This window comes from Anabrus simplex, chromosome 2, assembly GCF_040414725.1.
Source record: "Anabrus simplex isolate iqAnaSimp1 chromosome 2, ASM4041472v1, whole genome shotgun sequence".
NCBI classification, from domain to species: domain Eukaryota; kingdom Metazoa; phylum Arthropoda; class Insecta; order Orthoptera; family Tettigoniidae; genus Anabrus; species Anabrus simplex.
In genome coordinates this window covers 927511190-927523666 of record NC_090266.1, presented here as the reverse complement: position 1 = coordinate 927523666, position 12477 = coordinate 927511190, and the positions used below count along the sequence as shown (strand labels likewise).

Genomic DNA, 12477 nt, shown 5'->3' with positions numbered 1-12477 from the left:
TTGATTGATTGATTGACCTGTTCATCAGGAATACTATTGCACACAACGTAGTTTCTGTTAAGCATGTGAATGAGCGAATGGAAGATAGATTTGGCAGTTGGAAAATTTGGGATGAGAATTGTCTCAGGCTATTCATAATGTGAATGTACAGAGAAGGGGAGGAAGTTAACAAGTCTTATGAAGCACTGAGTAACTTTGTAGTCAGGGTGAACAGCTAGGATAGAATAATGCTAATGGGTGATTTCCATGCAAGAGTTGGAAATAGAACTGAAGGCTATGAGAAGGTACATGTGGGGATGATATGGAGGCTAACAGGAATGGAAAGTATTTACTGAACTTTTGTGCTAGTATGGGATTAGCAGTTACGAATACATTCTTCAAGCGTCTGTTCACCACTACACATGAGAGAGTAGGGGCATCAGATCCATATTAGACTCTATCATAATTTGAATTCAGGAAATTTGATTAGAATGCGTGGGTATTTTGGGGATTTTTCTATGATACAGACCACTATCTGTTCTATAGTGAACTAAGTATCTCTAGGCTTAGATCAGGGAAAGAGAAATCTGCTGCTGACGAAAAGGGTAGAAAATCTCCAGGACGAGGAATTTAGACAGGAGTACAGTAAGCAAGTCCAGAATATAGAGAAATAATGGGTGGTATACAGGGATGCTATATTAGAAACTACAAGGGAATACCTAGGAACTACTGTGTGTAAAGGTGGAAAAAGCGAACTTGTTGGTGGAATGATGAAGTAAAGGTAGCTTGTACAGTAAGTGTAAAAAGATGACTAATCAGAAATGGCTCCAAACAAGGATTGATGCTGACAGGGAATTTTATGTATATGATAGAAACAGAGTGAAAGAAATAATTGTAGAATCCAAGAAGAAGTCATGGGAAGATTTTGATAATAACCTAAAAAGACTTGGTCAATTGGCAGGGAAAACTTTCTGGTCACTAATAAAGAATCTTAGAAAGGGAGTGGGGGGAAAATGAAATGAATGTTGTTTTGGGTTAATCAGGTGTTATCATAGTAGATCCCAGGTGGATAGGTGGAAGGAATATTTTGAAAATCTTCTCAGCATAGGAGGAAATAATTCTGTTGATGTGACAAACAACTGAGCTCGTGCAGAGGAGGACAATGATGTTGGTGAAATTACGCTTGAGGAAGTGGATAGGACAGTAAATAAACTCCATTGTCATAAAGCAAGAAGAATAGATAAAATTAGGGATTTAAATGTTGAAATACAGTAGGAAGACCAGGGAGTAAAGAATACAGGGAGATGCCTTGGAGCTCTGAGAGTGAAGCCCAACGGTGGTCTACATAGGGAGCGTGATCGTAAATAGGCGCGAGAACACATTCTGTTTTTTATAGTCAAATCTATCACAGATCATTGAAGTGAATACGATGAATACGGGAATTTTCAGATGCAAACACTGTACAACACGCTAAAATGTAAAAGGGATACTAATATTTACTTGATGTTGTAGATCTTACAATGTCGTGTTGTGGATACGGTTGCACGAGTCGGAAATCCAAAAATATTCCTGGAATAACATTTGAATGGATGAAAACCATAACTGTATAAGTGACGTTGTTTAAAAAATGAGTTAATTGCAGGATGTAACTCCGGGAGGATGTATCGTTTCACCAGCAAAGGGATACAAGTTATAGCGGTAATATTCTGCGCTCTTTTGATGGGTGGTATAACTACAAATAGCATGCTTTATATGAGTGTTGAAGATGTTTAAATGCCTTTTTCTCTGAATGACCAAAATGCTACTTATACCGTTATGGTTTTCATCCATTCATTTCACAGGTAAGTTTCTAAGTATGGCTTTTAATATGTAGTACAGTATATTATATTACCTCCATTGTTATTGTGCTAGAATTTCGTAGTCTCAGAAGCACCGTCCACTTTTCGGAAGATTTTTTTTAGGTTAGACTTGTTGTTTCATCAATTTTTCCTGAGGTTTTCTGTTCATGAAGAAAGGAGAGCAGAGTGGATTTTCATGCCCTTCGTGGCCCTTGTCTTCCTTTGGCTGATACCTTCATTTTTCGAAGTGTTGGATCCCTTCCATTTTCCCTCCTGATTAGTGTTAATAGAGGACGGTTGCCCAGTTGTACTTCCCCTTAAAACAATAATCACACCACCACCTCTAAAATATGTATCCTCCTATGGGTAAGGATGGTATCCCTTGCCTGTCGTAAAAGTCCCTGTGGAGGTGGGGGTAGTTGAACAACACCCACGGTATCCCCTGCTTTTTGTAAGAGGCGACTGAAAGGAGCCCCAGGAGCTCTCAATTTGGGAACATGGATTGGCAACCATGGGGCCCTTAGCTGAGTCCTGGCATTGCTTCCACTTACTTGTGCCAGGCTAATTTTAATCTCATGTCGACCGGGCGAGTTAGCCATGCGGGTAGGAGCATGCGGCTGTGAGCTTGCATCCGGGAGATCGTTGGTTCGAATCCCACTGTCAACAGCCCTGAAGATGGTTTTCAATGGTTTCCCATTTTCACACCAGGCAAATGCTGGGGCTGTACCTTAATTAAGGCCATGGCCGCTTCCTTCCAACTCCTAGGCTTTTACTATCCCATTGTCGTCATAAGACCTATCTGTGTCGGTGTGACGTAAAGCCACTAGCAAAAAAAATCTCATGTCCGACCTGTGATGGTCAACTCTTGTTCTTTTCCAACCCCGAGGCTATAAGAGGATTCGAGGGCTAGGGAGTCTTTCATTTTCTTGCCCTTCATGGCCCCTGTCTTTCCTTGGCCAATATCTTCATTTCTCTCTGATTAGTGTTAATAGAGGATGGTTGCCTAGTTATACTCCCTCTTAAAGTAATTATCACCACCACGTGTCATAAAAGGCGATCAAGGGCCTAAGGGTCTCTTAACTTCGGAGTGTGGGTTGGCATCCAAGGGGCCCTTAGCTGCGTCCTGCATTGTTTCCACTTGTCAGAGGATGGTTTACTTGTTGCTTGTACGTCCTATTAAAACAATAACCACCACCACTCCAAAGTATGTATTAAGCAATGTTGCTATGCCCAGTTTGGTGATTTATTGTGCATTCCCCTAAAGCATTCAGATTGCAGTATGCCCTTATTAATAGCCTGCTCCTTATTTTTACTGAAATCTGGTGAAGATTTTCATCTCCTGTTTATAAGATACTCGGTTTAGTTAGTACCGATGGTCAACGAGGGAGTAGATTTAAGGCTGCGGGTCATTAGAAACGCTTCATTAGAGCTCAGCAAAACAGCATTAATAGGTCTGTTTGTCAGAAAATTTTGTTACAGTTAATTGCCGTTTTATTTCGAAAACAATCGTACTTCATTGAGCGATTCAAAGTTTCCCTACTCCTGAGAAAATGTCTTAGTTTGTATATATCTACAACATAAGAATTGCCATGTTTTGCTAACCATGGGGGGCATGGCCGTTGGCTTCAAGCGATAGCCACAGAGAGTACTGTAGCGGGCAGCTCCCTGTATTTTTTACTCCCTGAGGAAGCCAGGGATTGTGGGATCAAAGGTAGATTATTAAAAGGAATCAATGTCATTTATGTTCATGATATAGGCTTTTGGGCTTATGCCATGTCAAGAAAATAAGGTGAAATTCTTTACGTTTCGCAGAGAACTGTGCTCTGCGTCATCAGAAGGAAAATCTCGACTGTCCACGAGAAAGGCTTCTTAAACAATGAGCTTTTGAATTTAGATGTTATAATAGAAGTGGAAATGGTACATTCATTCATCACCAGATGGCTCCCATGACGCGGTACAGCGCTAGCGTTCGAAGCAGAAGCTGACGGAACCATCAGAATTAGTCTAAGAGAGTCACATAACATGTGTACATAACATATGACATTGACAGGTGTATGACATCGACACAAGCCTGGAATGAAACATCTGGCGATGAGGAACGTACGAATTTGGAAAACACCGAGACGAAATAACAATTGTGAAGATGGAACTAAACAAGGTCATAGTGCTAGTTACAAATAGAAGATTGTGCAGGCATTTAGTAAATTCACAGAGGTTGCAGACTGAATGCTGAAAGGCATATTAGTCCATAATAAGGATGTTTGTATGTAATTAATTTTAGTATTATTATTCACCTCCCATATAGATAAAAATCCTGTGGACACCCACAACAAACATATCTATAGGTTCAGTTGTTTCTGAGGAAAGTGTACCTGCAAGAAACTTATGCAATACTGTGGGCTCATTCCTTTACAGTACATTGTTGAGGAATAATAAAGTTCATCAGACTGTCCAAATTTGCTCATCAGGTGTTTTTTAGTCCAAAGCACCCCTGCTATGGCATTATCACTATTAAGCGATAAGTCCTCTTTGGAATATAAAAATGGGCATAATGGGCACAGGAACATGTGCTTGACAGTCTGTTCTTTACCACAGATGTACTTGTTTTTTTCTCTTGAAACTCCACCATTTGAGAGCAGAGATGGATCAGCTGACACTAGTTCTTAAATGACCACACCAGTCCTCATGGCCACACTGAAATTGTTTATACGGCTTTATCCAGTCTTGAGATTTTGGCTTCTGGAGGTATAGTCTTGCTTTACCTACAGGTTCTTCCAAGGGCTTTGGTGTACACAGTAAACGGTTCATGGATTTTAGTTTTGAATGAGACAGTTGGTAACTAAACAGTAGGTGGGCTTCATTATTTTTAGCCTTAGGTGTTTATGGTAAGCAGCAACTTCCCAGCAAATGAGGCCTTTGGTTCAGAGGGTCGTGGGTTTGATTCCTGGCTGAGTTGGGGATGTTAATCGCGTCCGATTAATTTTCAGGCTCGGTGAGTGGGTGTTTGTACCAGCACTCTCCTCTTCGTATTCAGACAACCACCACAGAAACACACAATAGTGATTACATCCCTCCACGTAAGGTTGGGATCAGGAAGGACATCCAGCCATAAAACAGGACCAAATCCACACGTGTGGCACAGTTGCACCTGCGACCCTACAAGTGTGGGAAAAGTGGCAGAAGAAGAAGAAGAAGAAGAAGAGGAGTAGAAGAGCTCCTGTTTTGTAATGTTCGATGATTGACCATATCATAAGCAGCACTCAGATCGATAAATGGTACTCTTGTTACATGATGGTTTTCAAATCTGTCCTTGAAGTCTTTGAATAAGACTGAGAATCTGTGCTGCAGCACTCTTGCCTGCTATGGATTGAGAAGGTGGTCTACAATCCTAATCAGTCTGTTGAGTAGTATCCTTTCAAGAACCTTACACAAGTGGCAGAGGAGGGATACTGGTCTGTAGGTTTTTCAGATCATTGTGATTTTTACCAGACTTTGATGTGGCTATGACATGAGATTTTTGCCGTATCTTTGGGATGTGAATTCTCTGTTTGCAGTTACTGAAAAGTTCTAACAGCCATTCTTCTGTTGCCATTCCAAAGTTTTGATTTGTTCCACTCCAATATCATTTAGCCCAGCAGCTTTGCCACAGCCTCTACCTTCCAAATTCTAGCAAAAAAAAAATCTTTGTCATTATCACTTATTCCTTTACCCTCAATTATAATATTTTCAGGAAGTAAGTCATCGTCAACTTCTTCATCCATTTAGGGCAGAATTTGGATCCTTACGTCTGTTGTTCATCAAAATTGCGAACACTTTCTCACTGTCTAGTACTACTTCAGCACAACTGTGAGTGGCCATGTTTTTCAGCTAGCAGCTGATTCCCAAAAATGATATCGACATTCACATAAAAAACTAACTTTACAGCACTTTCGTTGAGGATATAAATGACTGCAAACTTCAGTAACATAGCCAGTAGATGGCAGATACCACGTGTTTGAATCATTGCTCAAAGGTATAGAGAAGCAAAGATATGATACTCGAAAGTTCAATACACAGTACCACTTACAGCGAGATGCAATATATTGTGCCATGACTCTCATTTTAAGAGTCTTCATGCCTTCCGGCTATTCTGAGACATGTCTAAATTACCCATTGACTTGATCCTGCTGTCCCTTTTCAAGGAGACTGTTAGTAAATTTAGAGTGTGTGTACTGGTACTGCTTGGATTGTTTCTTCACCCAATGGATTTTCATAGAATTGTGCATGATACTCCTCCAGCTGAGTTATTGCTTCTTGGGTCAGGTCCTGGATGTAGTCGGTGCGACATCAAAAAAAAAAAAAAGATCAAGTTGCCCTTCTTCGCTCTGTGCAGAATGAATGTTTAAATTCTTATCATATGCTTGCACATTGCCATAAACGTGTCATGCTTTTTAGCATTGACTTGCTCCTGATATCTTATTTGAAAATTCCTCCCTGTTTAACGTAAATTAAAATTGTTACATTTTAACTTGTAAACACCTGAATCAGATAATTTATTGTTGTTGTTAACAGTGTGTGCATTATTAAAAAAAAGTGTTTCTGTTAGTTCTATGTTAACTAACTATGCTATGTTAACATTTTGCCTTTTGAATACATTTGCACCCACAATTATTATTATTATTATTATTATTATTATTATTATTATTATTATTATTATTATTATTATTATTATTATTATTACAAGGTTTTTAGAATCTTATTGGTATTGAACAACGTGGAACAAGAATCATTTTCTTTCGAGGTCATTGTGTAATATTAGTGTCAGCACAGAATGGTGAATGTAAGATTTATAAATCAGACCAGTTTTCACATACACTTTGATTTGTTTTATATGAACCAGTCGGATGTCTAACAGAGGACGAACAAACCTGTGACTGTGTTGTCCTCTATTATGCAAGGAAGAATAGCCACAGTTGGATACAGACATTCTGCATTCATTTTACAGAGATAATCTAATATCACAATAGAGACTTTATATTTTTTGAACAGTGTGTGATTGAGCTGTATTGATGAAATTGTCGGACTTGTTAAATTTGAACACTCCAAAGGCCCATTACAAGATGGAGACAGTACTACTTCAGTTTTTAATATTTGCAGAACATTGACTCATATGCTTGTTTATAAGGATGAACCCATCTTTGTATTTTTGACAGAGGAAATTAACTTTTTTATTAAGTACTTTCAGCATATATTAAGTTTCCTGTTGAAATATGAATTATATTTTGTGCTAATCTAAATCTCTCTATTTCAGATTGACCAAGAGTATGTTGGCCACATATCTTCAGACAACTATGAACGTTTTGTGTGTGGTATTTGTTTAAATAATATTGGTAGTGATCTGATGGACCAAGATAACAGTTTATGTCATTTGGAATATGGTGGGCAGGTATACCATGCTTCATGTGCAAATTTGTGGGTCAACTGTGTAGACTGTAGTTTACCATCTCTGTCATTATTGTAATTGATTAGCATCACTTTAAAGAATTCTAATGTACTTCAGTCATGGTAGTGAGTAACCATCTCCTTAACAGTGGGACCATTCGATAAGATGCAATATATCATATTGTTTTCAACCTATCGTATTCGTTTAGATATGATTATACAGGCATGTTGCATATATTGTACAGACTCGTTTGACAAGGATGCTTGTAAAGGAAGGCTGCAACTGTGGGTTCACAGATTCTGTTAAAAGTTGGGAATTGGTCTACATAAAAAATAAACAGGCTCTAGTCAGAGGGTTTACGCCATTGGCCGTTATTTAACAGAAGATGGCCATTCAAATTTAACAGCCTTCATACTTGTTGGCAATTTAGGTGCTAGTTTCTGTAGCACAGCTGGTCTTCCAGTCAGCATCCCTAACTTACACACAGGCATCTTGGGTTAGTATATATTTTCTTCTAACTTTTTCTGTTATCTTTTATTTGTTCTTTCTTTGTCCATGTGGACTAGGAAATGCATAGGTTAAATACAAGCTGTATCATTACAAACATGTTTACTGTTGTCCTAGGTATAGGTTAATTTATCATTCTCCTGCTCTATTTTTCATACACTTCTTGGCCAACAGTGAAAAAAAAAAAAAAAAAAAAAAAACCCATTACATTCACGCATTTTGCACTCCACCCATCTGTTCCCTCTGCAGTTTGCGAGTTGCTGACTTTTGTGCAGACAAAGCAAAGCAAAGTCATCTCCATACAGGCCATTAAGGCCCTTGGAGCAGTGGAAGGTAAAGGCTTCCACTATCCGTAATCCCGGCACTCTATGGGGTAGAGTGGTTAGCTCTACGCCCGGCCGCCTTTGCCCCCAACAATTAACCTGGTACTCATTTTTAGTGTAGGCTGAGTGAACCTCAGGACCATATGCACCCCCTCAAGTGGAAATCTATCGATTAGGTGGTTTTTAAATTAATTTGTCGATTCCTGACAGGAAATCGAACCCACGTCCTTCCTGGTGAACTGAGCACACCTTTACTGCTTTGGCCAGGCAGCCCCTCTACGAGCAAACAGTCAACACATAACTACAGCATCGGTTGTAAAACTAATAGAAAACTCAAAGATTTATCTAGCAAGATGGATGTTAGTAAACAAGTTCATAATACAGCTTATATTTAATGTGCCCATTTCCTAGTCTGCATGGACAATGGAGAGGAAAACAGATAAAATAAAAGCCTTGAACTCAAGATGCCCATGTGAAAGTCAGGGACGTTGGCCACTGGATCATTGGTGCTACAGATATCCCCCCACATATTGCCAAGATGCATGCAGACTGTTGAATTTAAAAGGCCATGTTCTCATCAACTATGGGCTAATGGCACAAGCCCTTCGACACTTACCTCTTTCTCTTTTGTGTAGAACAATCTTCCAAAGTTTGAACTAACTTAGCTACCGTAGCTGTAGTCTCACCCTGTTAGTAATAATTTTGGAAATATTTTTGTGTTCTTTTCGAATAATTGGAATGATCTACTGAATCTCAGCTTTTGAAAATACACTCACTACCTGAAAAAGAAAAATGTTAAGCACTCGGAAGGAGTGCTTGAAAGTGAATGAAACATATGCTGAAAGACCATGTGTCTTTATTGAACTGATAACAATATGGGCTGAAATAGACGAGGCCCCTGGCAATTACAAGTGGAATGCGTTGCATCCACCCACCGGCCGCAATGCATGCCTTCATGGGGTTCGGAATGGTGTCACATAGCCTTTGGATCCTCTCCTGATGCAGGTTCATCCACAGTTGTCGCAGCTGTCCCTCCAGACCCCGCACATTGGTACTGGGATGGAGTCCTCTTCCAATGTCATTCCACACGTATTCAGTGATGGAGAGGTCCGGGGATCTTGCTGGCCACGGGAGGACCTCAACATGCTCTAGGGAGTGTGAACGTGCATTATCTTGTTGGAACACTGTCCCAGGGTGCTGTGCCATTAGGGATAGGATGTGTGGACACAGCAAATCTTTTAATGTCGGAATATAAACAAGATTCACCCTCAAGTTTTCAACATTTTAGTCCATTGAAACATTACGTTGCCAACTGCCCCAGCAAATATATGCTGACCTTTATAATGAAGAGGATCCACATCAGTACCAGACATGTGCCGTTTTTAGAACTTTATACTGACACAAATTTTCTTTTAGACAAGATTTTAAATTAGTTGATAATAATTTTAGCATATGTTGTACATGACATGTCCCAACAGCATATTTTATAACCACTATTTCGTAAAGTTAATATCATAAGAAATCATAGTTCAGTTTTTACAAATTATAGTGTGTCATTGTCCTCTAAACAATGTTTGTTTTAAGATTAAATTAATGTGGCTGATGATGCCCAATAAGAAGGGTGAAACATGTCCCCATAATATTTAGATTTTTCATGTCTAATTGACCACATAATGTGGTACTGATTGTATTGAATAGGTGGTACAATAAATGTACTCCTTTTGTAAACTAAGTGAGATCGCTGTTTTCAGTATGGATCAAAAATGAGAGTGATCTCCAGTAGATGTTCGTGGATGGCGGGTGCCGAAGTTATGGGATCCCGCAATGCTTCGCGCACCATACGACGGTCCTCCCTCACGGTGGTGTTTCTTGGTTGACCCAAACCTGCATGACGTGAATGGGTGCCCACGTATTCATTGAGTCCAACATCGGGCCATTGTGATATCTGAATAGCCCAGGGTAGTGAACAAAACTGGCCAACCGGACACCATTGGGATCCAAACCCACAACCTCCTGATTTCGCGTTGGTTGGTAAAATGTTTGTCTGATTCTCATTTTGTTATGCTTTAACATGCAAAACACAAAAATGGTTTACTTTTTGAAAGATTTGCTTCAACTTTATCTGTTGTTGATTTTATATGGAAAATTGAATAGGTAATATGTAGATTTGGAAATGTAGGATAATACAGTTGTCTAGTATAAAAAATTACGTGAGCCATGTAATAGGACGTCTGCTTCACATCTTCATTTAAACGTATCATTTTCTTAAATTAAGTCAGAGAGAGAGAGAGAGAGAGAGAGAGAGAGAGAGGCATGAGGAGATAAGAAAAGACGAGGGCAAACATGGAAACACATGTTTGTCCTCATCTCCTATTCTGTTGCTCCCTCTTCCTATTATTCATGTTCCTTTTGCATCCCCCCCCACTTGTCGGGCTGAGTGGCTCAGATGGTTGAGGTGCTAGTCTATTTGATCGTGCTCAAATACGTCAGCCTTATGTCGGTAGATTTACTGGCATGTAAAAGAACTCCTGTGGGACAAAATTTTGGCACTTTGGCCTTTCTGAAAACCATTAAAAAGTAGTTGGTGGGACATGAAAAACCGAGCTCGATAGCTGCAGTCGCTTAAGTGCGGCCAGTATCCAGTATTCGGGAGATAGTAGGTTCGAACCCCACTGTCGGCAGCCCTGAAAATGGTTTTCCGTGGTTTCCCATTTTCATACCAGGCAAATGCTGGGGCTGTACCTTAATTAAGGCCACGGCCGCTTCCTTCCCACTCCTAGCCCTTTCCTGTCCCAATTTCGCCATAAGACCTATCTGTGTCGGTGCGATGTAAAGCAACTATCTAGCTAGTAGGGACATGAAAACAATGACATTAATTATAATAACTATCACCCCCCTCTCTCTCTCTGACTTATTTGACATTATTTGTTTCTTTCCTATACTCATTATCTTAAATGTGTTAGTAACAACCGTAAAAGTAGTTAGTGCAACGTAAAGCCAATAACATTATTATTATTAAATGTTTTAGTCATACTTTTTGCATTGTAGGTATAGACACACAAATTTTTAATATTCCTATTCTGTAAGAATAAAATGCAATTTAATTTGTGAATGTGTCGATCAAATTATGCTTAGTCTTATTTGTAAATATTGACAAAAGAAACAAATCATTCGCAAATGTTCGTTCATTAATTACAGCAAAGGCACTTTGTATCGTATGTGTGGGAAGACCGTTTAAAGGAGGACTGAACTTTGAATCTTACTCTTTTGTGGTTGATGTGGGTTTCTTCTTCTTCTGCTTCTTGAGGTTAAGAATTTTCTGCTGTTTGTCCATCCTTTTTTTTTTTTTTTTTTTGGGCCTTCACTCATTGCTTAAATACAAATTCTTTACAGCATTTTTATTTTTTAATAATATTGCAGATAATCAAGGCAGACATAGGGGTTCAGATTGGTCTGATCTTTTAAAGCCGGGCTGAGGGGTTCAGACGGTTAAGGCGCTGGCCTTCTAACCCCAACTTGGCAGGTTCGATCCTGGCTCAGTCCGGTGGTATTTGAAGGTGCTCAAATACGACAGCCTTGTGTCGGTAGATTTACTGGCACGTAAAAGAACTCCTGCGGGACTAAATTCCGGCACCTCGGCGTCTCCGAAGACCGTAAAAGTAGTTAGTGGGACGTAAAACAAATAACATTATTATTATTATTATTATTATTATTATTATTATTATTATTATTATTATTATTATTATTATTGATCTTTTAAATATCCCAGAATTGCCACTGAATCATACTAATTAACATTGTATTGGTATAACTGTATTTTATGATCTACTTATTTGATGTGCCCTGATTTTAGTCATTAGTGAGGGAATATTTTATAGATTAGAGGTTGCCTACTGGAAGGGGTGTTGTCAGCTGAATAGCTTTTCCCCACAGTATATTAATATGCTACAGTGTTCTTGTTCCCTTACATCATCGTCTTTAGAATTTTCCAGCCTTTGGGTGGGAATTGTATGCTTATGATTTCAGTAAAATGTTCAGCCACCAGCCAAATATTTTTGTATTGTGTGCAAGTTCCGTTGGTGCTGTGGTGGCGTAAGGTTAACATTTTCCTGTGTGATAGAAATATATTCATGTTTACAAATTTTGCATCTTTAGTAGAGATGGGAGTTACATGTTGTAATATGATAATGTATCTGATTCCATTAGAGTAAGCTGTTCAAAAAATGTTCTGTTCCACTGGAGACTCTAATACAAAAGTAACTGTCTCAGCAACACCAAGGGGAGGTGGGGAGTTTCTGATAGGCTAGCGGATATTAGGAAAGATAGCAGTTCGCTTAAGCGTGCACTTCTGCGCAGCGCCAGCGATAATTTTGTAAGAGTTTAGAGGTAGTACTGGCATTCCTACTCT

General features: G+C 39.2%; 1 protein-coding gene across 1 annotated transcript in view; it reads left to right on the top strand.

Annotated features, from left to right (window-relative positions):
• The window catches only part of LOC136863191 (synergin gamma), a 236612-nt gene extending 228280 nt beyond the window's left edge, over positions 1-8332 (top strand). The window contains exon 8 of the mRNA XM_067139548.2: positions 7108-8332. Coding sequence (XP_066995649.2) covers positions 7108-7317 — 210 coding nt within the window. The 3' untranslated portion in view covers positions 7318-8332. The remainder of the gene's footprint in view (positions 1-7107) is intronic.
• The last annotated feature ends 4145 nt before the right edge of the window (positions 8333-12477 follow it).